At 40.2% G+C, this 24,053-nt stretch overlaps 1 protein-coding gene across 1 annotated transcript in view; it reads left to right on the top strand.

The window, feature by feature from the left end:
- The window catches only part of LOC138324244 (U3 small nucleolar RNA-associated protein 6 homolog), a 123,196-nt gene extending 99,685 nt beyond the window's left edge, over positions 1-23,511 (top strand). The window contains exons 13-17 of the mRNA XM_069269320.1: positions 7,484-7,561; positions 8,049-8,155; positions 9,215-9,281; positions 20,500-20,572; positions 22,440-23,511. Coding sequence (XP_069125421.1) covers positions 7,484-7,561; positions 8,049-8,155; positions 9,215-9,281; positions 20,500-20,572; positions 22,440-22,603 — 489 coding nt within the window. The 3' untranslated portion in view covers positions 22,604-23,511. The remainder of the gene's footprint in view (positions 1-7,483; positions 7,562-8,048; positions 8,156-9,214; positions 9,282-20,499; positions 20,573-22,439) is intronic.
- The last annotated feature ends 542 nt before the right edge of the window (positions 23,512-24,053 follow it).

Genomic DNA, 24,053 nt, shown 5'->3' with positions numbered 1-24,053 from the left:
AAATATAACAACAGGTGTTATGCTGGGGTACAGGGTTGTTTTTGTTGGAGACAGGGCAGTGACAGGTATTGTATCTAAATGGGTATATTAAATGGTAACACCAACTGTTAACTCTATGTTAACCAATGGTAACGATTCATGGCGCTCCTTACTGTTCAGATTTTTACAGGACAAAGTTTAGTTTTTCAGTTATTATCTCAGACTTTTGCTCTATGTGTAGATATAAGTAGGCCCAATGCAGTTCCCTGTTGTGTTGGCTTTAAAAATTGATAAAAGAAACTTACCAAATAACATATTCTTTTCATTTCAAGGTTATATTTATGTGAACCATGAAGCTGTGATATAAAGAAAATAAAATCAATGTTGTGCTGTTCTTTAAAGTCTTCAAGGTTACAACGTGTTTACGATCCTCTCTAATACAATTTGTCTTCCTGTAAAAATTTCTTTTTTTCTCCGATGGAGATTGACAATCTTTATTGTTAATAGGCTGATGCATCATGGGATATGGTTTTATGATTAATTTAAAATGTTGGGTATTTTTAAAACCATCCGCAAATATGGAGTGGGACATTTTTTTTCGTTATCAATTAACATAAAAGTTGTCTGTTGGATTTATTTATTTTCTTTGTGACAGAGCGATGCATCATTATTTTGATCGTTTATTGTCATTCAATTTTTCCCTTACCAGTCAGGCTTCATCATCTCCAAGATATCAATCTAAAGCAAGACAGCTTTTTCATCACTAGTTCTGAGAGGAATTAAAAATCATACATTAACTGTTTTTAATTTGAATTGTTTCCCAAATACTGGTAGTTGATTTTATATGGTGATCAACCTTTGAGTGTAAAGTGTGCCTAATCCCCATTGTATGTGATTTTATTTCAGTCATGTCAAACTCAGGTTTTACAATTTAATGTAGTGGAGGTTAGTAGTTTCTTGGGAAAAGTTTTAAGCTAGAGCTTCACCTTGACTTTAAAGAAAGATCAGAAAAACATTTAGGCATCAAAGTACTTTTACAGAATGTATTTTTCTCCAGAGTCTTGAGTTTGAAAAATTCTCAGAAACATGTATTGTAATGACTTTTGTACAGTTTATCTTTTTATTTTTGACTCTCTAAGTGATAGTGCTATTGTTTCCTTTAGATAAACATGGTTGTAAATAACATCTTCTTTAAAGAAGTCTACTGTGCCGCCAAGATGACTTCACTAGTATTTCTATGCTGGTTTTTAGAAATGCCAGAACTACATGTCCCAGAACCATTTAATTGGTCCAATTGTCTTGTGGTTAATCATAAGAATGTGCCACTATACAGCTAACAATGAGCGGAAGATTTGGTACAAAACTGACTACTGGCTAGCCAATAGAAACCAATTGATAATATGCCAAATAACAAAACTGACTAATACTACCTACATAAATATACACTCTTGTTGAAAAATATTGGAAATTTACAAAAACGATACAATAGCAACTTAAAAATACTAATAAGAAATGCACAATTACAAAATAGGATTTAATACAAAAACCTAAAATTGATCCTGTCACACAGGTCCTCAGGTTAAACTTTCCTTAACCCATTTAATCTGAAATTGTTCAATAGTTTTTTATAGAGTGGTTCTACATTATAAGGTTTTTAGCTCACCTGGCCCGAATATCCTTCGGTAAAGGGGAACAGAACTTGAATAAATTTTGGCTCTGACCCCAGAGGGGCAGGAGGGGCGGGGCCCAATAGGGAAATAGAGGTAAATTTTATAAATTGCTACTTGTCCTAGAGTTCTGCATGGATTGTAACCAAATTTAGCAACAAACATCGTTGGGGGAAGGGGAACAGAACTTGTATAAATTTTGGCTCTGACCCCCAGGGGCAGGAGGGGCGGGGCCCAATAGGGGAAATAGAGGTAAATCCTATAAATCGCTACTTGTCCTAGAGTTCTGCATGGATTGTAACCAAATTTAGCCACAAACATCGTTGGAGGTAGGGGAACAGAACTTGTATAAATTTTGGCTCTGACCCCGGGGGGCAGGAGGGGCGGGGCCCAATAGGGAAAATAGAGGTAAATCCTATAAATCGCTACTTGTCTTAAAGTTCTGCATGGAATGTAACCAAATTTGGCCACAAACATTGTTGAGGGAAGGGGAACAGAACTTGTATAAATTTTGGCTCTGACCCCCTGGGGGCAGGAGGGGCGGGGCCCAATAGGGGAAATAGAGGTAAATCCTATAAATCGCTACTTGTCCTAGAGTTCTGCATGGAATGTAACCAAATTTGGCCACAAACATCGTTGGGGGAAGGGGAACAGAACTTGTATAAATTTTGGCTCTGACCCCCTGGGGGCAGGAGGGGCGGGGCCCAATAGGGGAAATAGAGGTAAATCCTATAAATCGCTACTTGTCCTAGAGTTCTGCATGGATTGTAACCAAATTTGGCCACAAACATCGTTGGGGGAAGGGGAACAGAACTTGTATAAATTTTGGCTCTGACCCCCCGGGGGCAGGAGGGGCGGGGCCCAATAGGGGAAATAGAGGTAAATCCTATAAATCGCTACTTGTCTTAGAGTTCTGCATGGAATGTAACCAAATTTGGCCACAAACATTGTTGAGGGAAGGGGAACAGAACTTGTATAAATTTTGGCTCTGACCCCCTGGGGGCAGGAGGGGCGGGGCCCAATAGGGGAAATAGAGGTAAATCCTATAAATCGCCACTTTTCCAAGAGTTCTACATGGAATGTAACCGAATTTGGCCACAAACATCGTTGGGGGTAGGGGAAAAGAAATTGTATAAATTTTGGCTCTGACCCCCTGGGGGCAGGAGGGGCGGGGCCCAATATGGGAAATAGAGGTTAATCCTATAAATCGCTACTTGTCCTAGAGTTCTGCATGGATTGTAACCAAATTTGGCCACAAACATCGTTGGGGGAAGGGGAACAGAACTTGTATAAATTTTGGCTATGACCCCCCGGGGGCAGGAGGGGCGGGGCCCAATAGGGGAAATAGAGGTAAATCCTATAAATCGCTACTTGTCCTAGAGTTCTGCATGGATTGTAACCAAATTTGGCCACAAACATCGTTGGGGGAAGGGGAACAGAACTTGTATAAATTTTGGCTCTGACCCCCCGGGGGCAGGAGGGGCGGGGCCCAATAGGGGAAATAGAGGTAAATCCTATAAATCGCTACTTGTCCAAGAGTTCTGCATGGAATGTAACCAAATTTGGCCACAAACATCGTTGGGGGAAGGGGAACAGAACTTGTATAAATTTTGGCTCTGACCCCCCGGGGGCAGGAGGGGCGGGGCCCAATAGGGGAAATAGAGGTAAATCCTATAAATCGCTACTTGTCCTAGAGTTCTGCATGGATTGTAACCAAATTTGGCCACAAACATCATTGGGGGAAGGGGAACAGAACTTGTATAAATTTTGGCTCTGACCCCCCGGGGGCAGGAGGGGCGGGGCCCAATAGGGGAAATAGAGGTAAATCCTATAAATCGCTACTTGTCCTAGAGTTCTGCATGGAATGTAACCAAATTTGGCCACAAACATCGTTGGGGGAAGGGGAACAGAACTTGTATAAATTTTGGCTCTGACCCCCGGGGGCAGGAGGGGTGGGGCCCAATAGGGGAAATAGAGGTAAATCCTATAAATCGCTACTTGTCCTAGAGTTCTACATGGAATTAACCAAATTTGGCCACAATATCGTTGGGGGAAGGGGAACAGAACTTGTATAAAGTTTAGCTCTGACCCCACAGGGGCAGCAGGGGCGGGGCCCAATAGGGAAATAGAGGTCAATTCTATAAATCGCTACATGTCCTAGAATTCTGCATGGATTGTCACCAAATTTGGCCACAAACATTATTGGGGGAAGGGGAACAGAAATTGTATAAATTTTGGCTATGACTCCCCAGGCCAGGAGGGGCGGGGCCCAATAGGGAAATAAAGGTAAATCCTTTAAATCGCTACTAGTCATACAGTTCAGCATGGAATATAACAAAATTTGGCCAGTAACATCCTTGGTGGAAGGGGAATAGAGATTGTATAAATTTTGACTCTGACCCCCCCGAGGGCAGGAGGGGCACAAACTGATAGCGGAAATAGAGGTAAATACTTAAATTCCTTTAGAAAAGAAACAATGAACCTGTATTCAAAACATAACTTGGCATTACAAACCAGGTAAGCGATACAGGCCCTCTGTGCCTCTTGTTTAAAAGAATTTCGCTGCATTTTTAGCCCACCATCAACAGATGGTGGGCTATTTAAATCGCTTTTTGTCCGTGGTCCGTCGTCCGTCCATCCGTCCTTCTATCCTTCCATCCTTCCATCCATTAACAATTCTTGTTACCGCTATTTTTCAGAAAGTACTGAAGGGATGTTTCTCAAATTCCATATGTAGGTTCCCAGGGCCCTACTTGTGCATATTGTATTTTGGGACCAATCGGTCAACAAAATGGCCGCCAGGCAGCCATCTTGGATTTTGATAGTTAAAGTTTGTTACCGCTATTTCTCAGAATGTACTGAAGGGATCTTTCTCAAATTTCACATGTAAATTCCCCTAGGGGTCTAGTTGTGCATATTGCATTTTTGGACCAATCGGTTGACAAGATGGCCGACAGGCAGCCATCTTGGATTTTGACAATTGAAGTTTGTTACCGCTATTTCTCAGAAAGTACTGAAGGGATCTGTCTCAAATTGCATGTGCAGGTTCCCCTAGGGGCTTAGTTGTGCAAATTACATTTTGGGACCAATCGATGAACAAGATGGCCGACAGGCCGCCATCTTGGATTTTGACAATTGAACTTTGTTACAGCTATTTCTCAGAAAGTACTGAAGGGATCTGTCTCAAATTGCATGTGCAGGTTCCCCTAGGGGCCTAGTTGTGCAAATTGCATTTTGGGACCAATTGATTAACAAGATGGCCGACAGGCAGCCATCTTGGATTTTGATAGTTAAAGCTTGTTAGCACTATTTCTCAGAGAGTACTCAAGTGATCTGTATCAAATTGCATGTGCAGGTTCCCCTAGGGGTCTAGTTATGCATATTTCATTTTCAGACCCATCAGCGAACAAGATGGCCGACAAGATGCCATATTGGATTTTGACAATTGAACATTGTTACAGCTATTTCTCAGAAAGTACAGAAGGGATCTGTCTCAAATTTCATGTGCAGGTTCCCCTAGGTTCATGGTTATGCATATTGCATTTTGGTACCGATCAGTGAACAAGATGGCCAACAGAACGCCATTTTGGATTTTGACAATTGAAGTTTATTTCCACTCTGTCTATGAATGTACTGAAGGGATCTGTCTCAAATTGTATGTGCAGGTTCTTCTAGGGGTCTAGTTGTGCATATTGCATTTTAGGACCGATCAGTGAACAAGATGGCCGACAGGTAACCATCAAGGATTTGATAATTGAAGTTTGTTACCGTTGTATATCTCAGAAAGCAGTCAAAGGATCTTTCTGAAATTTCATGTGTAGTAATATGTAGTAAAAGCTTGAAAACCAGAGAAAAGATCCCTTTTTCCTTTGTCAGACAAAGATCGTTCTTAGGTGGGCGCCAAGATCCCTCTGGGATCTCTTGTTCATTTGTTACTTACAGGGTTTTTGTCTAGAGATTTCGTTAATTTCCAAACTTTAAACATAAAAGTTGTCTTGTTTCATCTCAAGGGTATTGTTTCATTGTATGGCCCAAGCTCAAGATTAAATTAAGAAGAATCTTTGCATGAATAATGAAATTTTGGCAGCTTTATTATGCATACTGAAACTACTTTGGTGCACATTATTGGAAACAAGAGTACTACATCTTGGATAATATTTTATTTGGGCTGTACTTTTGGAGTCTATGTAGATTGAACTGAGATTAACATACAAAGTACTTTTAAACCTAATACAACACTAGTTTCTGAAGTATCTTGTAGGTCTTGAGATAAATCCATATATATAAGTTATTTATAACTTATTTGAAGAAATGCTCTTCTAGACTGCTAACTCTTGGACTAGATAAAGACATGTTTCTTCTCCTTTTGTTCCTAGGAGGGACCATATTGGTATAGGAGTGGTCCTCCAAGCCCTCTGTATACTGTATACCACTTTATTTTTCGCGTATACAACATTTTGCATCTTAGTGAATCTCAACACATTCACAAATACATAAATTTGTGATCAAGGGTTAATTGTGAATGACAACAGTACATTCATTGTGATCAAGGGTTGTTAATGACAACAGTACATTCATTGTGATCAAGGGTTGTTAATGACAACAGTACATTCATTGTGATCAAGGGTTGTTAATGACAACAGTACATTCATTGTGATCAAGGGTTGTTAATGACAACAGTACATTCATTGTGATCAAGGGTTGTTAATGACAACAGTACATTCATTGTACGTGTGAACTTAATTTTGTGTTTTGGGATTTTGATATCTACTTACCCTTTGGAGAAATAATGACAACATTATATCAACAAAATTTCTTACTTTTATATTCATGCTTTTACAGCAACCACAAAAACAATAAAAGTTTTAAACAGCGAACATGTTTTTCTGTATTCATGGAACATTTGAACTCTACTCAGATTATCTCACAAATTACGTGAAAATTTGTATCTCACAATAATGAAATAGTTTGCAGTATGTGGTGGTGAATTTGAAGTCTGACTTGTGTATGTAGAATGTGGTGGTGAATTTGAAGTCTGACTTGTGTATGCAGTATGTGGTGATGAATTTGAAGTCTGACTTGTGTATGTAGAATGTGGTGGTGAATTTGAAGTCTGACCTGTGTATGTAATATGTGGTGGTAAATTTGAAGTCTGACTTGTGTATGTAGATCAGGGGAATTTGAAATCTGACTTATGTATGCAGTATGTGGTGGTGAATTTGAAGTTTGACTTTTGTATGTAGAATGTGGTGGTGAATTTGAAGTCTGACTTGTGTATGTAGTATGTGGTGATGAATTTGAAGTCTGACTTGTGTATGTAGTATGTGGTGGTGAATTTGAAATCTGACTTGCGTATGTAGTATGTGGTGGTGAATTTGAAGTCTGACTGTGTATGTAGTATATGGTGGTGAATTTGAAGTCTGACTTATGTATGCAGTATGTGGTGGTGAATTTGAAGTCTGACTGTGTATGTAGTATGTGATGGTGAATTTGAAGTCTGACTTATGTATGCAGTATGTGGTGATGAATTTGAAGTCTGACTTGTGTATGTAGTATGTGGTGGTGAATTTGAAGTCTGACTTGTGTATGTAGTATGTGGTTATGTAGTATGTGGTGGTGAATTTGAAGTCTAACTTGTGTATGTAAGAATGTGGTGGTGAATTTGAAGTCTGACTTGTGTATGTAAGAATGTGGTGGTGAATTTGAAGTCTGACTTGTGTATGTAGATCAGCCATGTGATAACCACCATCTTCAAAAGTAAAGAGTTAGGACATTTTCACAAATGGTAAAAACTAAAACTGAGTAGTCCTTTTCAAATGATTTTTTCTCCATTGCAGAAAAGTCTTCCTCTGTGGCGGTTGATTCTAGACTTCTGTATCAGCAACCAATCAGATTCCACAACAACCTTATTTGAGGTGAGTTAATCCCATAAGGGGTGACAACTCTAAAAATTAAGGGTTAATTTTTTTTTCAAAGTGATAGAATCATTTGATAAATGTAAAGATTATAAAATCATACCAGAATCATTTGATAAATGTAAAGATTATAAAATGATAACAATATATATCAATGTGGTAAAGTAAAATAAATCTGATGTAAAGATAATCAGATCAGGGTGGCGGTGTCATCATTATCAGATGTTCATTTATGTCCTGAGTAACAGTTATTTAATGTTTAAATATGTGTCATTTTCATTACATCGAATAGCTTGCCAAACTGTTACATTCACCCCTGAAGTCACATTTAAACCTTTCTAAACCAAAGACCAGACCAGTCCATTATGAAATCTCAAGTATGGCTGACTTAAAGTATTGATTTGAAGAAATTTTTTTACTAAACTTATTTCTGCCTTATAGTCAAGAAATACCTGGTAATTAATTAGGATGTGATTGATATCAACAGAAGGGTGTGAGTTGCCATAGTTCTGTGTCTGGCCCTGTAAAGGTGCTGTACTTACAATGGATCTACCTGACGGCAGGCATCAGTAAAACCAGAGACCTCTACAAAAGGTAAACAAATCCTACATTTTCTCTCTCTAAAAACATAGGTTTCCCCTCTTTCAAAGAGCCCATATTTTCTATTTTCCCTCTATAAAAGAGCAAAGAGTCTGTATTTTTCCTCTGTCAAAGAGCCTATATTTTCCTTCTGTAAAAGTGTTCATATTTTCCCTCTATCATAGAGCCCATAGTTTCTCTCTCTAAAAGCGCCAGTATTTTCCCCCTATAAACCAATCATATAATTCTCCATCAGATGCTATGTTCAGTTAGTTTTAAATCTCTTGAGATCTGACATTTAATTTTCCATTTCACCTTGAGTTCTATTTTCGACTTAAAAAATACTGAAATTTAATTTGGAACTTGAAAATGCACAAATGTGTGTAATTTTAGTGTAAATTGATATGATGTGAGATCTTTCACAACCTTGGAAACGTTTTCATAATCCTGCAAAATGTGATGAAATGTGTTGTGTATGCTGAGATTATGTGGCACAATATCGGTCCCATGTCGTCAAGCTCCAGTCGCACTGTAAGCCCACTTGACACGACAATTGTCCTTGCCCCGAGTTTGATTTCTCACACCATTCAGAAGACAGTGATTGCTTGTGTGGGGATCTGCAGCCAGCTTAACTTGTCACATTCAACAAATCAACTGTAAGAAATTAAGCTGATATTTAGATATAATGCCACTGGTTTAGAAAAGCTGATATACAGTTGATGTGAGAAGTTAGCTGCGTTCCCAGAGTCGCCCTTCACTTTACCTACCCTATATCACAAACCAATGGGACGTTAGCAGCTCCGTGACCTTGTAATCAATTAAGCTGAAAAATGCTGTATTTTCACCTAAAAATCTATTAATGACCGGGGAGCTGTTTGTAAATTGATTTTTTTTATTTTCGGTTGGTTGAGATTGGCTCGGTGATGGGACCTTGTCAGGCAAACTAGTATATGTTGTCTCCAATACATGGAGGCCTGTATGGATAATTAATAACAGGAGATTTAATTACCCCAGTGGTCAGGCATTTTTCTTTAGTATATATATGTTCTAATAACAGTATCCCCTTTGTTTCAGGTTCATGCAGGCAGGGCTTGTACCTCTACAGATTATTAAGGAGTATATTAAAATGGAAATGGCCCAGGTAAGCTCTTACCCATAAACAGTGATATGTGCATTTCTAATAAACCTGAAATATTGGCACATTTCATTATTTACAGTACCTTTATACCTCAAATTACAGAGATTCTTTTTAAGAGGATAGGATAAATTTAGCCAAAGACTAATCTACCACATGATCCTCAAAGGTTACTAAATCATTTGTTGGTTAGTAAAAATACATGTATGTAGATTCCATTGTTTTAGAAGTCTGTCAAGCATATACTATGGTACGGGTTGAAATAAAGAATTGCCCAGCCAGGAATGGTTTATTATGTATTATTGATTATAAAATGAAAAATATTTGACGATTGAACAGACAAAAGACATTTTGCACGAGATAACATTTTTTGTTGTATTCTGGCATGTCAGATAACCTTACACAACTTCCCCAGTAAAACAAGTCATTAAGGCAGTAAACCATCAAATACATTCTCAGTATCTGCCATGACTGCCTCCTATCTACAATTTGTCTTGGTATTTAGTTTTCCATTGATTACTGCTTCCTATTGATCCTGTGGTAGGATTAGGAGCATGGGTTAAAACAATCCATGTCTGTCCCCTTGATGACTTCTAAGAAAGACTTGTGGTTCATTATTCCTATATTTCAAATTGTATCAGAGATGACGAACATGGACATTGAATTTACTTTTGTTGGAATGTATCCTTTTAGACAGCAAAATACAGGCCATATAAACCTCTTTTTAAGCCCTAAAGACCTTTTGTTAGGGTGTTCTATCCTCTTGTACAGTTATATACAGGCCCTATAGACCTTTTGTTAGGATGTTCTATCTCCTTGTACAGTGATACACATGCCCTATAGACCTTTTGTTAGGGTGTGCTATCCTCTTGTACAGTGTTATACAGGCTCTATAGACCTTTTGTTAGGATGTTCTATCCTCTTGTACAGGTATATACAGGCCCTATAGAGGCCCTATAGACCTTTTGTTATGATGTTCTATCTCCTTGTACAGTGATATACAGGCCCTATAGACCTTTTGTTAGGGTGTTCTATCCTCTTGTACAGTGATACACATGCCCTATAGACCTTTTGTTAGGGTGTGCTATCCTCTTGTACAGTGTTATACAGGCTCTATAGACCTTTTGTTAGGATGTTCTATCCTCTTGTACAGTTATATACAGGCCCTATAGACCTTTTGTTAGGGTGTTCTATCCTCTTGTACAGTGATATACACAGGCCCTATATACCTTTTGTTAGGGTGTTCTATCCTCTTGTTCAGGTATATACAGGCCCTATAGACCTTTTGTAAGGGTGTTCTATCCTCTTGTACAGTGATGTATAGACCATATATACCTTTTGTTAGGATGTTCTATCCTCTTGTTCAGGTATATACAGGCCCTATAGACCTTTTGTAAGGGTGTTCTATCCTCTTGTACAGTGATGTATAGACCCATATATACCTTTTGTTAGGGTGTTCTATCCTCTTGTTCAGGTATATACAGGCCCTATAGACCTTTTGTTATGATGTTCTATCCTCTTGTACAGTGATATACAGGCCCTATAGACCTTTTGTAAGGGTGTTCTATCCTCTTGTACAGTGATGTATAGACCATATATACCTTTTGTTAGGGTGTTCTATCCTCTTGTTCAGGTATATACAGGCCCTATAGACCTTTTGTTATGATGTTCTATCCTCTCCTTGTACAGTGATATACAGGCCGTATAGACCTTTTGTTAGGGTGTTCTATCCTTTTGTACAGTGATTTACAAGCCCTGTGGACTTTTTGTTGCCCTTGAACATTAATATGGCCATCAATCATCTCTATATGTAATCTCCCAATCTCACCTCCCTCTGTGTTATTTAGAGAGGCCTTTTATTCTTCCTCTCCCCGATGGACCAGGATGACTGATGCCTGTCTCCTACCTACATTATATGATTAATAATAACATTATCAAAATTAATTTCCTCGCCCAACACTGTTGTGAAATGGTCATGCTTTGTGAGAAGTGTATGTGATGGTCATGGTAGATTACCCAGATTAATGGATGACCAGGAGCATTACGTTTGTAATGTAAGAAGGGCTGATGATATGGCTGTAGGACGTGGGTCCGAGGATAATGAAAGATGTGGTCACTGGACATTGAAATCCAGGGGTGCCTGGTCAATCTAGATGTCCACTTACATGGTCAATGATATTTCTAGGATTCCCAGCCTCCATTCATACTTTGTTCACAGCTGGACCTTCATTAGTTCCTGCTACCCCAAATATATCTATGGCTGTATAATACCATGGATGACCCTTGGGAACCAATATGTGTCCATGGCAGGGACATCCTCACTACAATTACATAATAAATCTAGTGTACCTATGCCTTGTCCAGTACTGGAGATATATATACTACCCTTACCATTATGACCCTGGGTACCGATGCCTTGTACAGTACTGGGGATATATATACTACCCTTACCATTATGACCCTGGGTACCGATGCCTTGTCCAGTACTGGAGATATATATACTACCATTACCATTATGACCCTGGGTACCGATGCCTTGTCCAGTACTGGGGATATATATACTACCCTTACCATTATGACCCTGGGTACCGATGCCTTGTCCAGTACTGGGGATATATATACTACCCTTACCATTATGACCCTGGGTACCGATGCCTTGTCCAGTACTGGGGATATATATACTACCCTTACCATTATGACACTGGGTACCGATGCCTTGTACAGTACTGGGGATATATATATACTACCCTTACCATTATGACACTGGGTACCGATGCCTTGTACAGTACTGGGGATATATATATACTACCATTACCATTATGACCCTGGGTACCGATGCCTTGTACAGTACTGGCGATATATATACTACCCTTACCATTATGACCCTGGGTACCGATGCCTTGTACAGTACTGGGGATATATATACTACCCTTACCATTATGACCCTGGGTACCGATGCCTTGTACAGTACTGGGGATATATATACTACCCTTACCATTATGACCCTGGGTACCGATGCCTTGTCCAGTACTGGGGATATATATACTACCCTTACCATTATGACCCAAGGTACTGATGCCTTGTACAGTACTGGGGATATATATACTACCCTTACCATTATGACCCAAGGTACTGATGCCTTGTACAGTACTGGGGATATATATACTACCCTTACCATTATGACCCTGGGTACCGATGCCTTGTACAGTACTGGGGATATATATACTACCCTTACCATTATGACCCTGGGTACCGATGCCTTGTACAGTACTGGGGATATATATACTACCCTTACCATTATGACCCTGAGTACCGATGCCTTGTACAGTACTGGGGATATATATACTACCCTTACCATTATGACCCTGGGTACCGATGCCTTGTCCAGTACTGGGGATATATATACTACCCTTACCATTATGACCCTGGGTACCGATGCCTTGTACAGTACTGGGGATATATATACTACCCTTACCATTATGACCCTGGGTACCGATGCCTTGTACAGTACTGGGGATATATATACTACCCTTACCATTATGACCCTGGGTACTGATGCCTTGTACAGTACTGGGGATATATATACTACCCTTACCATTATGACCCAAGGTACTGATGCCTTGTACAGTACTGGGGATATATATACTACCCTTACCATTATGACCCTGGGTACCGATGCCTTGTCCAGTACTGGGGATATATATACTACCCTTACCATTATGACCCTGGGTACCTATGCCTTGTACAGTACTGGGGATATATATACTACCCTTACCATTATGACCCTGGGTACCGATATGCCTTGTCCAGTACTGGGGATATATATACTACCATTACCATTATGACCCTGGGTACCGATGCCTTGTCCAGTACTGGGGATATATATACTACCCTTACCATTATGACCCTGGGTACCGATGCCTTGTCCAGTACTGGGGATATATATACTACCATTACTATTATGACCCTGGGTACCTATGCCTTGTCCAGTACTGGGGATATATATACTACCATTACCATTATGAACCTGGGTACCGATGCCTTGTCCAGTACTGGGGATATATATATACTACCCTTACCATTATGACCCTGGGTACCGATGCCTTGTACAGTACTGGGGATATATATACTACCCTTACCATTATGACCCTGAGTACCGATGCCTTGTACAGTACTGGGGATATATATACTACCCTTACCATTATGACCCAAGGTACTGATGCCTTGTACAGTACTGGGGATATATATACTACCCTTACCATTATGACCCTGGTACTGATGCCTTGTACAGTACTGGGGATATATATACTACCCCTTACCATTATGACCCTGGGTACCGATGCCTTGTACAGTACTGGGGATATATATAACTACCCTTACCATTATGACCCTGGTACCATGCCTTACAGTACTGGGATATATATACTACCACCATTATGACCCTGGGTACCGATGCCTTGTCCAGTACTGGGGATATATATACTACCCTTACCATTATGACCCTGGTACCGATGCCTTGTACAGTACTGGGGATATATATACTACCCTTACCATTATGACCCTGGGTACCGATGCCTTGTACAGTACTGGGGATATATATACTACCCTTACCATTATGACCCTGGGTACCGATGCCTTGTACAGTACTGGGGATATATATACTACCCTTACCATTATGACCCTGAGTACCTATGCCTTGTACAGTACTGGGGATATATATACTACCCTTACCATTATGACCAAAGGTACTGATGCCTTGTACAGTACTGGGGATATATATACTACCCTTACCATTATGACCCTGGGTACCTGATGCCTTGTACAGTACTGGGGATATATATACTACCCTTACCATTATGACCCTGGGTACCGATGCCTTGTACAGTACTGGGGATATATATATACTACCCTTACCATTATGACCCTGGGTACCGATGCCTTGTACAGTACTGGGGATATATATACTACCCTTACCATTATGACCTTGGGTACCGATGCCTTGTACAGTACTGGGGATATATATACTACCCTTACCATTATGACCCTGGGTACCGATGCCTTGTCCAGTACTGGGGATATATATACTACCCTTACCATTATGACCCTGGGTACCGATGCCTTGTACAGTACTGGGGATATATATACTACCCTTACCATTATGACCCTGGGTACCGATGCCTTGTACAGTACTGGGGATATATATACTACCCTTACCATTATGACCCTGGGTACCGATGCCTTGTACAGTACTGGGGATATATATACTACCCTTACCATTATGACCCTGGGTACCTATGCCTTGTACAGTACTGGGGATATATATACTACCCTTACCATTATGACCCTGGTACCATGCCTTGTACAGTACTGGGGATATATATACTACCCTTACCATTATGACCCTGGGTACCGATGCCTTGTACAGTACTGGGGATATATATACTACCCTTACCATTATGACCCTGGGTACCGATGCCTTGTACCAGTACTGGGGATATATATACTACCCTTACCATTATGACCCTGGGTACCGATGCCTTGTCCAGTACTGGGGATATATATACTACCCTTACCATTATGACCCTGGGTACCGATGCCTTGTACAGTACTGGGGATATATATACTACCATTACCATTATGACCCTGGGTACCGATGCCTTGTACAGTACTGGGGATATATATACTACCCTTACCATTATGACCCTGAGTACCGATGCCTTGTACAGTACTGGGGATATATATACTTACCCTTACCCTGGTATTATAGACCCATACCATTATGACCGGTACCTGATGCCTTGTCAGTACTGGGGATATATATACTACCCTTACCATTATGACCCTGGGTACCGATGCCTTGTACAGTACTGGGGATATATATACTACCCTTACCATTATGACCCTGGGTACCGATGCCTTGTACAGTACTGGGGATATATATACTACCCTTACCATTATGACCCTGGGTACCTATGCCTTGTACAGTACTGGGGATATATATACTACCCTTACCATTATGACCCTGGGTACCGATGCCTTGTACAGTACTGGGGATATATATATACTACCCTTACCATTATGACCCTGGGTACCGATGCCTTGTACAGTACTGGGGATATATATACTACCCTTACCATTATGACCCTGGGTACCGATGCCTTGTACAGTACTGGGGATATATATACTACCCTTACCATTATGACCCTGGGTACCGATGCCTTGTCCAGTACTGGGGATATATATACTACCCTTACCATTATGACCCTGGGTACCGATGCCTTGTACAGTACTGGGGATATATATACTACCCTTACCATTATGACCCTGGGTACCGATGCCTTGTACAGTACTGGGGATATATATACTACCCTTACCATTATGACCCTGGGTACCGATGCCTTGTACAGTACTGGGGATATATATACTACCCTTACCATTATGACCCTGGGTACCTATGCCTTGTACAGTACTGGGGATATATATACTACCCTTACCATTATGACCCTGGGTACCGATGCCTTGTACAGTACTGGGGATATATATACTACCCTTACCATTATGACCCTGGGTACCGATGCCTTGTACAGTACTGGGGATATATATACTACCCTTACCATTATGACCCTGGGTACCGATGCCTTGTACAGTACTGGGGATATATATACTACCCTTACCATTATGACCATGGGTATGACCCAGTACTGGGGATATAACTACCCTTACCATTATGACCCTGGGTACGATGCCTTGTCAGTACTGGGGATATATATACTACCCTTACCATTATGACCCTGGGTACCGATGCCTTGTACAGTACTGGGGATATATATACTACCCTTACCATTATGACCCTGGGTACCGATGCCTTGTACAGTACTGGGGATATATATACTACCCTTACCATTATGACCCTGGGTACCGATGCCTTGTACAGTACTGGGGATATATATACTACCCTTACCATTATGACCCTGGGTACCGATGCCTTGTCCAGTACTGGGGATATATATACTACCCTTACCATTATGACCCTGGGTACCGATGCCTTGTACAGTACTGGGGATATATATACTACCCTTACCATTATGACCCTGAGTACCGATGCCTTGTACAGTACTGGGGATATATATACTACCCTTACCATTATGACCCTGGGTACCGATGCCTTGTACAGTATTTATTCTACCCTTACCATTATGACCCTGGGTACCGATGCCTTGTACAGTACTGGGGATATATATACTACCCTTACCATTATGACCCTGGGTACCGATGCCTTGTACAGTACTGGGGTATATATATACTACCCTTACCATTATGACCCTGGGTACCGATGCCTTGTACCAGTACTGGGGATATATATACTACCCTTACCATTATGACCCTGGGTACCGTATGCCTTGTACAGTACTGGGGATATATATACTACCCTTACCATTATGACCCTGGGTACCGATGCCTTGTACAGTACTGGGGATATATATACTACCCTTACCATTATGACCCTGGGTACCGATGCCTTGTACAGTACTGGGGATATATATACTACCCTTACCATTATGACCCTGGGTACCGATGCCTTGTACAGTACTGGGGATATATATACTACCCTTACCATTATGACCCTGGGTACCGATGCCTTGTACAGTACTGGGGATATATATACTACCCTTACCATTATGACCCTGGGTACCGATGCCTTGTCCAGTACTGGGGATATATATACTACTACCCTTACCATTATGACCCTGGGTACCGATGCCTTGTACAGTACTGGGGATATATATACTACCCTTACCATTATGACCCTGGGTACCGATGCCTTGTACAGTACTGGGGATATATATACTACCCTTACCATTATGACCCTGGGTACCGATGCCTTGTACAGTACTGGGGATATATATACTACCCTTACCATTATGACCCTGGGTACCGATGCCTTGTACAGTACTGGGGATATATATACTACCCTTACCATTATGACCCTGGGTACCGATGCCTTGTACAGTACTGGGGATATATATATACTACCCTTACCATTATGACCCTGGGTACCGATGCCTTGTACAGTACTGGGGATATATATACTACCCTTACCATTATGACCCTGGGTACCTGATGCCTTGTACAGTACTGGGGATATATATACTACCCTTACCATTATGACCTGGGATACCCTTACATGACCCTGGTACCGATGCCTTGTACAGTACTGGGGATATATATACTACCCTTACCATTATGACCCTGGGTACCTATGCCTTGTACAGTACTGGGGATATATATACTACCCTTACCATTATGACCCTGGGTACCGATGCCTTGTACAGTACTGGGGATATATATACTACCCTTACCATTATGACCCTGGGTACCTATGCCTTGTACAGTACTGGGGATATATATACTACCCTTACCATTATGACCCTGGGTACCGATGCCTTGTACAGTACTGGGGATATATATACTACCCTTACCATTATGACCCTGGGTACCGATGCCTTGTACAGTACTGGGGATATATATACTACCCTTACCATTATGACCCTGGGTACCGATGCCTTGTACAGTACTGGGGATATATATACTACCCTTACCATTATGACCCTGAGTACCGATGCCTTGTACAGTACTGGGGATATATATACTACCCTTACCATTATGACCCTGGGTACCGATGCCTTGTACAGTACTGGGGATATATATACTACCCTTACCATTATGACCCTGGGTACCGATGCCTTGTACAGTACTGGGGATATATATACTACCCTTACCATTATGACCCAAGGTACTGATGCCTTGTACAGTACTGGGGATATATATACTACCCTTACCATTATGACCCTGGGTACCGATGCCTTGTACAGTACTGGGGATATATATACTACCCTTACCATTATGACCCTGGGTACCTATGCCTTGTACAGTACTGGGGATATATATACTACCCTTACCATTATGACCCTGGGTACCGATGCCTTGTACAGTACTGGGGATATATATACTACCCTTACCATTATGACCCTGGGTACCGATGCCTTGTACAGTACTGGGGATATATATACTACCCTTACCATTATGACCCTGGGTACCTATGCCTTGTACAGTACTGGGGATATATATACTACCCTTACCATTATGACCCTGGGTACCTATGCCTTGTACAGTACTGGGGATATATATACTACCCTTACCATTATGACCCTGGGTACCTATGCCTTGTCCAGTACTGGGGATATATATACTACCCTTACCATTATGACCCTGGGTACCGATGCCTTGTACAGTACTGGTGATATATATACTACCCTTCCCATTATGACCCTGGGTACCTATGCCTTGTACAGTATTTATTCTACCCTTACCATTATGACCCTGGGTACCGATGCCTTGTACAGTACTGGGGATATATATACTACCATTACCATTATGACCCTGGGTACCGATGCCTTGTCCAGTACTGACGATATATATACTACCATTATTATGACCTTGGGTACCATGTAATCATGCCAATATGTCCATCGCCATTCAGAGTCTCTAGTAATCTGATGGGAGATTTAAGAGATTAACATTTCCTATCAGAGTACCTACAGACCACTGTCATTAACTAGCTAGTGTGGTTATTGTTCTGTCTATAGCTAAACAAAAGAAATGGTTAATGGTATTGTAATTACTGTGAAAGCTGCAGCCTTATACCTTTCAAGGTCTTATGAAAAAAGGCTTTTTGAAAATCAATGATGCTGTACAAAATGGTTGTAGAGAGATTGTTGTGGTTTTTTTGTAATACATCATTAAAGGGATGGTAGAGATGATGACAGGTTATTAGGAGATAATTAAGATATGACAGGATCTATAAAGAAATACTCCATTATCTCCTTCAGATGTTAGTTTTTCATTAATAGATGATCAGATGGTCAGGTCCCTAACTCATTACACATAATGAAGTGTTTATCTAAAGAAATAACATCTACAAAAGCTTTCAATTTTCCCTTCATTTGAAATCCTACATGTATTTGTATATAATGTAGAGCGAATTAGTAAGTAAAAGCTGATATACAAAACATACCCAAAATAGATGACACCAAGAATAACCCACATAGGATTCCAACTTACAACCCATAATTGGTGTATAGTTATAACTTGATTTTAAGACAGAACCTGGTATTTAGGCAGTAGTTTCATTTGTAAATTTTGTTGAAGTACCATTTACCATCAATTAGCCCCATCATCCAGTGATTGAGACATCATATTTTGATGTGATTTGTGATGTCGGAAGGTGGTACTAATAAATGGTAAATTATAATTTAGCCACATTGGCTATGTATCTGGAAACCTTACTATAGGTCCTGTATATAAAATGTTACCAATATTATCTATAGGTGAATTTGATGAAAGACTGTTGTTCTGTATTTACCTTGTCTCCTAGATAGTGACCTTTTCTTACACCCTTGTTATTGGTATCTGTCTGTAAGCTGTAGGGGAGTTATTGTGTCATCTAAGGTTATTGTATGGTTCAATAGGTCAAATTGTCTGTATCTTAGGTCCAGAAGCTAACAGGGAATTAAATTATCTGCTTTATATAAACAGCAGTCTTCATTTCAAATAATGCAATTTTTATCATAAATGGTCTATATAAAATAACAATTTCGGTGGAAATTCAATTTCAATTTTTCTTGGTTATTCATGTATATTCTTAATACCTGGTACACAATTGTATTTCTTATTGATTCAGAAAATTAGTACCTTTTCTTAAAATAGGGGTTACACTTATTAATTGATGAATGACAGTGAGCCATGTCAGAAATAATACTCAAAAATATTATTCTTTGTTTACACCTTGAGCTGGAGATGAAATATTTGAGATATTCTTATATGAGTCAGATCGTTTTAGAGCACCTGAATTTATTATGATAACTAGATTGGTCCCATGAGATGGGAGGTAACTCTTGTAAACCTATTCATGTAATACCTAAGGTATATTAGTCTACAGTTTGTGTACAATGGTGTAGATAACCAACTGGTTTCTGTTTCTCTCCTCTATCTTTACTTACAAATCTGGGTCAAATTTAGATGATTTTATGTGCAGTCTTTCCTTACAATATTTTGTGTGGGACCATAATTTTGTATCCAATTAGACCAATGAGCCCTTAATGTGTTCCTTAGATGTCAGATAATCTTGTTATTGTCAAAGTGCCAGATTATTTTATTATTTCAGGCCAAACCAAAGATGAAACTGCTACGACAAGCCTACGAGGATGCTGTATCAGAGTTCGGGTCTACAAATGCTGGTGAGTCCTACACCACTTTATATTGAAAAGGTTTGAGTAGTTTAACAGTCTTATAACAGCCTGGATCATTTAAGGATGTGCCAGCTTTTGGTGGAGGAAAGCCAGAGTTCCCAGAGAAAACTGTGCCACATTGGATTCCAACTAGTGACCCAGAGGTTGAGGGTTTGTGGTAATATATCAGGGAATTTCTAAACCACTCGGCCATCGCGGCCCTGGTGTATTTTATAAATCTGACAATTACTGATGTACAAATTAGTAATAAATGGATGGTTTTGATTCATATCTAGATCTGTGGATTCAAATTTAAAATTAATCATTGCTACCACACTGTCATAAACTTGTCTTCGCATCCAAATGATCACTAGTTCAAAATGACTCAAATTTCTTTTTTATTCCAATGGTTAATCAATAAATTATATTCTCTGCCAAACAACAGTTGATCGTGACTAGGATAAAACAGAGCTGATTGATCACTTTAGCAGTTATTGTATTAATTACTGTATTGCGTGTCTGAGAATACATATGGCCACCCTTACGTAAACCGAGAGAAACTGAAAATCTCCTAAATTATATGTTAGTTGCCAGCGAGACTGGCCCATCTCCCTGGAGTTGTATTCGTGGTAGTAGGTCGGGATACTGGTACTGTGATTTTACAGCCCATGGTGGGTTACAGTTACTATTTACAGTGAAAATGTTTTCCTAAACTAGACTCATAAACCAATCCCTGAAGTATTATGTCACTGCATCGTTAAGTCAATCCACACCGACAGCTCAGTCTGTGGTATAAATGTTTGTTCTCTTTTGACCATATACAGTCAAACTTGTCTACAAAAACCTCTCAACAGACAAAGAAAAATAGTCTGTTCGCTAGGTGGTCTTTATACATACCTGGTAGGTCAAATTGTGTTGAGGATTTGGAACCCCTAAAAATGGTGTCAGTAAGCAAGTGGTCTTTATATAGAGGTGGTTACTGAACCACAATCTACATATATATCAGAAAAGCATGAATATAATGGTATTTTAAAGTCTATCATTTGTCTGGTACATTAGCTTTATCACTCAATGATAATCCTTTTCAATATTTCTATTTCTGAATCCTCCATTGTTTGTTCAGCAGTGTGCCATCTACAATCAATCCACTACTGACTATACATTGATACAGACGAGTCTACATGTGACTCCATTGTCGATTTGGAGAGGATGATGTGTGACTCCATTGTCGATTTGGAGAGGATGATGTTGACTAAATTGTTAATGGACGTCTGCAGGAACACATTGTTCACTGTTGCTTCACCTCTCTGGAATCACCATTGTTAGCACTAGAACCATTGTCTCATCATGTCTGCTACTGTCAGCTCCTGTTGTGACAACATAATGACTCCATGAAAAGTTTATGTCTATTGGCAAACAAAAATATCAACTCATGATCTGCTTTCAAAACTTGTAAAAAGCCAGACGATTTGTTTCTTTATATTGGTTGCTGTGGATTTTAATTGTTATCTTTAATGAATGAATAACCTTGACATTCTAGATCAGTTAGGTCAAATATGTAGAAAAAGGTTACGAATATCAATTGTATACTAAAAATATCAAGGTCATTTAGGTCAAATATGTGCAAAAATCGTCAAGGACACATGCACTAAAGGTATTTGTAGAAACATTAGATCATACAGATAGTTTGTGTGTTGAGATTCAATGCATTTGAGATCAAAATCATGCTTAAAAAGTTCAAGGTTATTGGGGTCATACGTAGTTGTAGAAATCCTGAGCTACAATATCAAAAAACCAATAGTATAGAGGAAATGGTACATAAAGTTATGAAGGGTTACCAAATGAATGATTGAACTTGATTTCTTGTTTGTTGTAGATCTCTGGATTGATTATATACAGTTGGAACAGACTCACCCACAGGGTCGGCCAGAGGATGCTGGGAACATCCACTTCAGAGCTGTGAAATGTCTGGAAGGAGAACTCAACCAACAATTTATCACTAAGTACACTCTCCTACAGACAGGCCACTTGGATGTGTGACAGAAAACTCTCCTACAGACAGGCCACTTGGACGTGTGACAGAAAACTCTCCTACAGACAGGCCACTTGGACGTGTGACAGAAAACTCTCCTACAGACAGGCCACTTGGATGTGTGCCAGAAAACTCTCCTACAGACAGGCCACTTGGACATGTGACAGAAAACTCTCCTACAGACGGGCCACTTGGATCTGTGACAGAAAACTCTCCTGCAGAAGGCCACTTAGACATGTGACAGACTCTCCTACAGACAGACCACTTGGATGTGTGACAGAAAACTCTCCTACAGACAGGCCATTTGGACATGTGACAGAAAACTCTCCTACAGACGGGCCACTTGGACGTGTGACAGAAAACTCTCCTGCAGAAGGCCACTTAGACATGTGACAGACTCTCCTACAGACAGACCACTTGGATGTGTGACAGAAAACTCTCCCACAGACAGGCCACTTGGACGAGTGAAAGAAAACTCTCCTGCAGACGGCCACTTGGACATGTGACAGACTCTCCTACAGACTGACCACTTGGATGTGTGACAGAAAACTCTTCTACAGACAGGCCACTTGGATGTGTGACAGAAAACTCTCCTGCAGACGGCCACTTGGACATGTGACAGACTCTCCTACAGACTGACCACTTTGACATGTGACAGAAAACTCTCCTACAGACAGACCACTTGGATGTGTGACAGAAAACTCTCCTGCAGACCGCCACTTGGACATGTGACAGACTCTCCTACAGACTGACCACTTTGACGTGTGACAGAAAACTCTCCTACAGACAGGCCACTTGGACATGTGACAGAAAACTCTACTACAGACAGGCCACTAGGATGTGACAAAAAACTCTAGTCTGTATTGTAAATATACTGTGTACTAGATTTAGAGGAATAAATATGAATGGAAATAAATGAAGGTTTTGTGTTATTTTAAGATCAGCTGAAGAAGTAATGGTGCTACATCTATCATCAATTGGGTTTGATTAGTTTACTTCTTAACAGCCAAGTTCATTTAAGGATGTTCCAGGTTTGTTGATGGAGTAAAGCCAGAGTATCTAGAGAAAAACCATCAACCAATGTTCAGTACCTGACGACCTCACCTGGTTTGTAATGCCAAGTAATGTTCTGAATACAGGTTCATTGTTTCTTTTCTGAAGGAATTTTAATATTAACCTCTAAATCCCCTATTGGGCCCCACCCCTCCTGCCCCCAGGGGGTCAGAGCCAAAATTTATACAAGTTCTGTTCCCCTTCCCTCAAGGATGTTTATGGCCAAATTTGGTCACAATCCATGCAGAACTCTAGGACAAGTAGCTATTTATAGGATTTACCTATAATTCCCCTATTGGGCCCCGCCCCTCCTGCCCCCTAGGACCAGAGCCAAAATTTATACAAACTCAGTTCTTATTCTCCCAAGGATACTGGCCAAATTTGGTTACATTCCATGCAGAACTC

Source organism: Argopecten irradians, chromosome 5 (genome assembly GCF_041381155.1).
Source record: "Argopecten irradians isolate NY chromosome 5, Ai_NY, whole genome shotgun sequence".
NCBI classification, from domain to species: Eukaryota; Metazoa; Mollusca; class Bivalvia; order Pectinida; family Pectinidae; genus Argopecten; species Argopecten irradians.
This window is presented reverse-complemented; position numbering and strand designations above follow the sequence as displayed.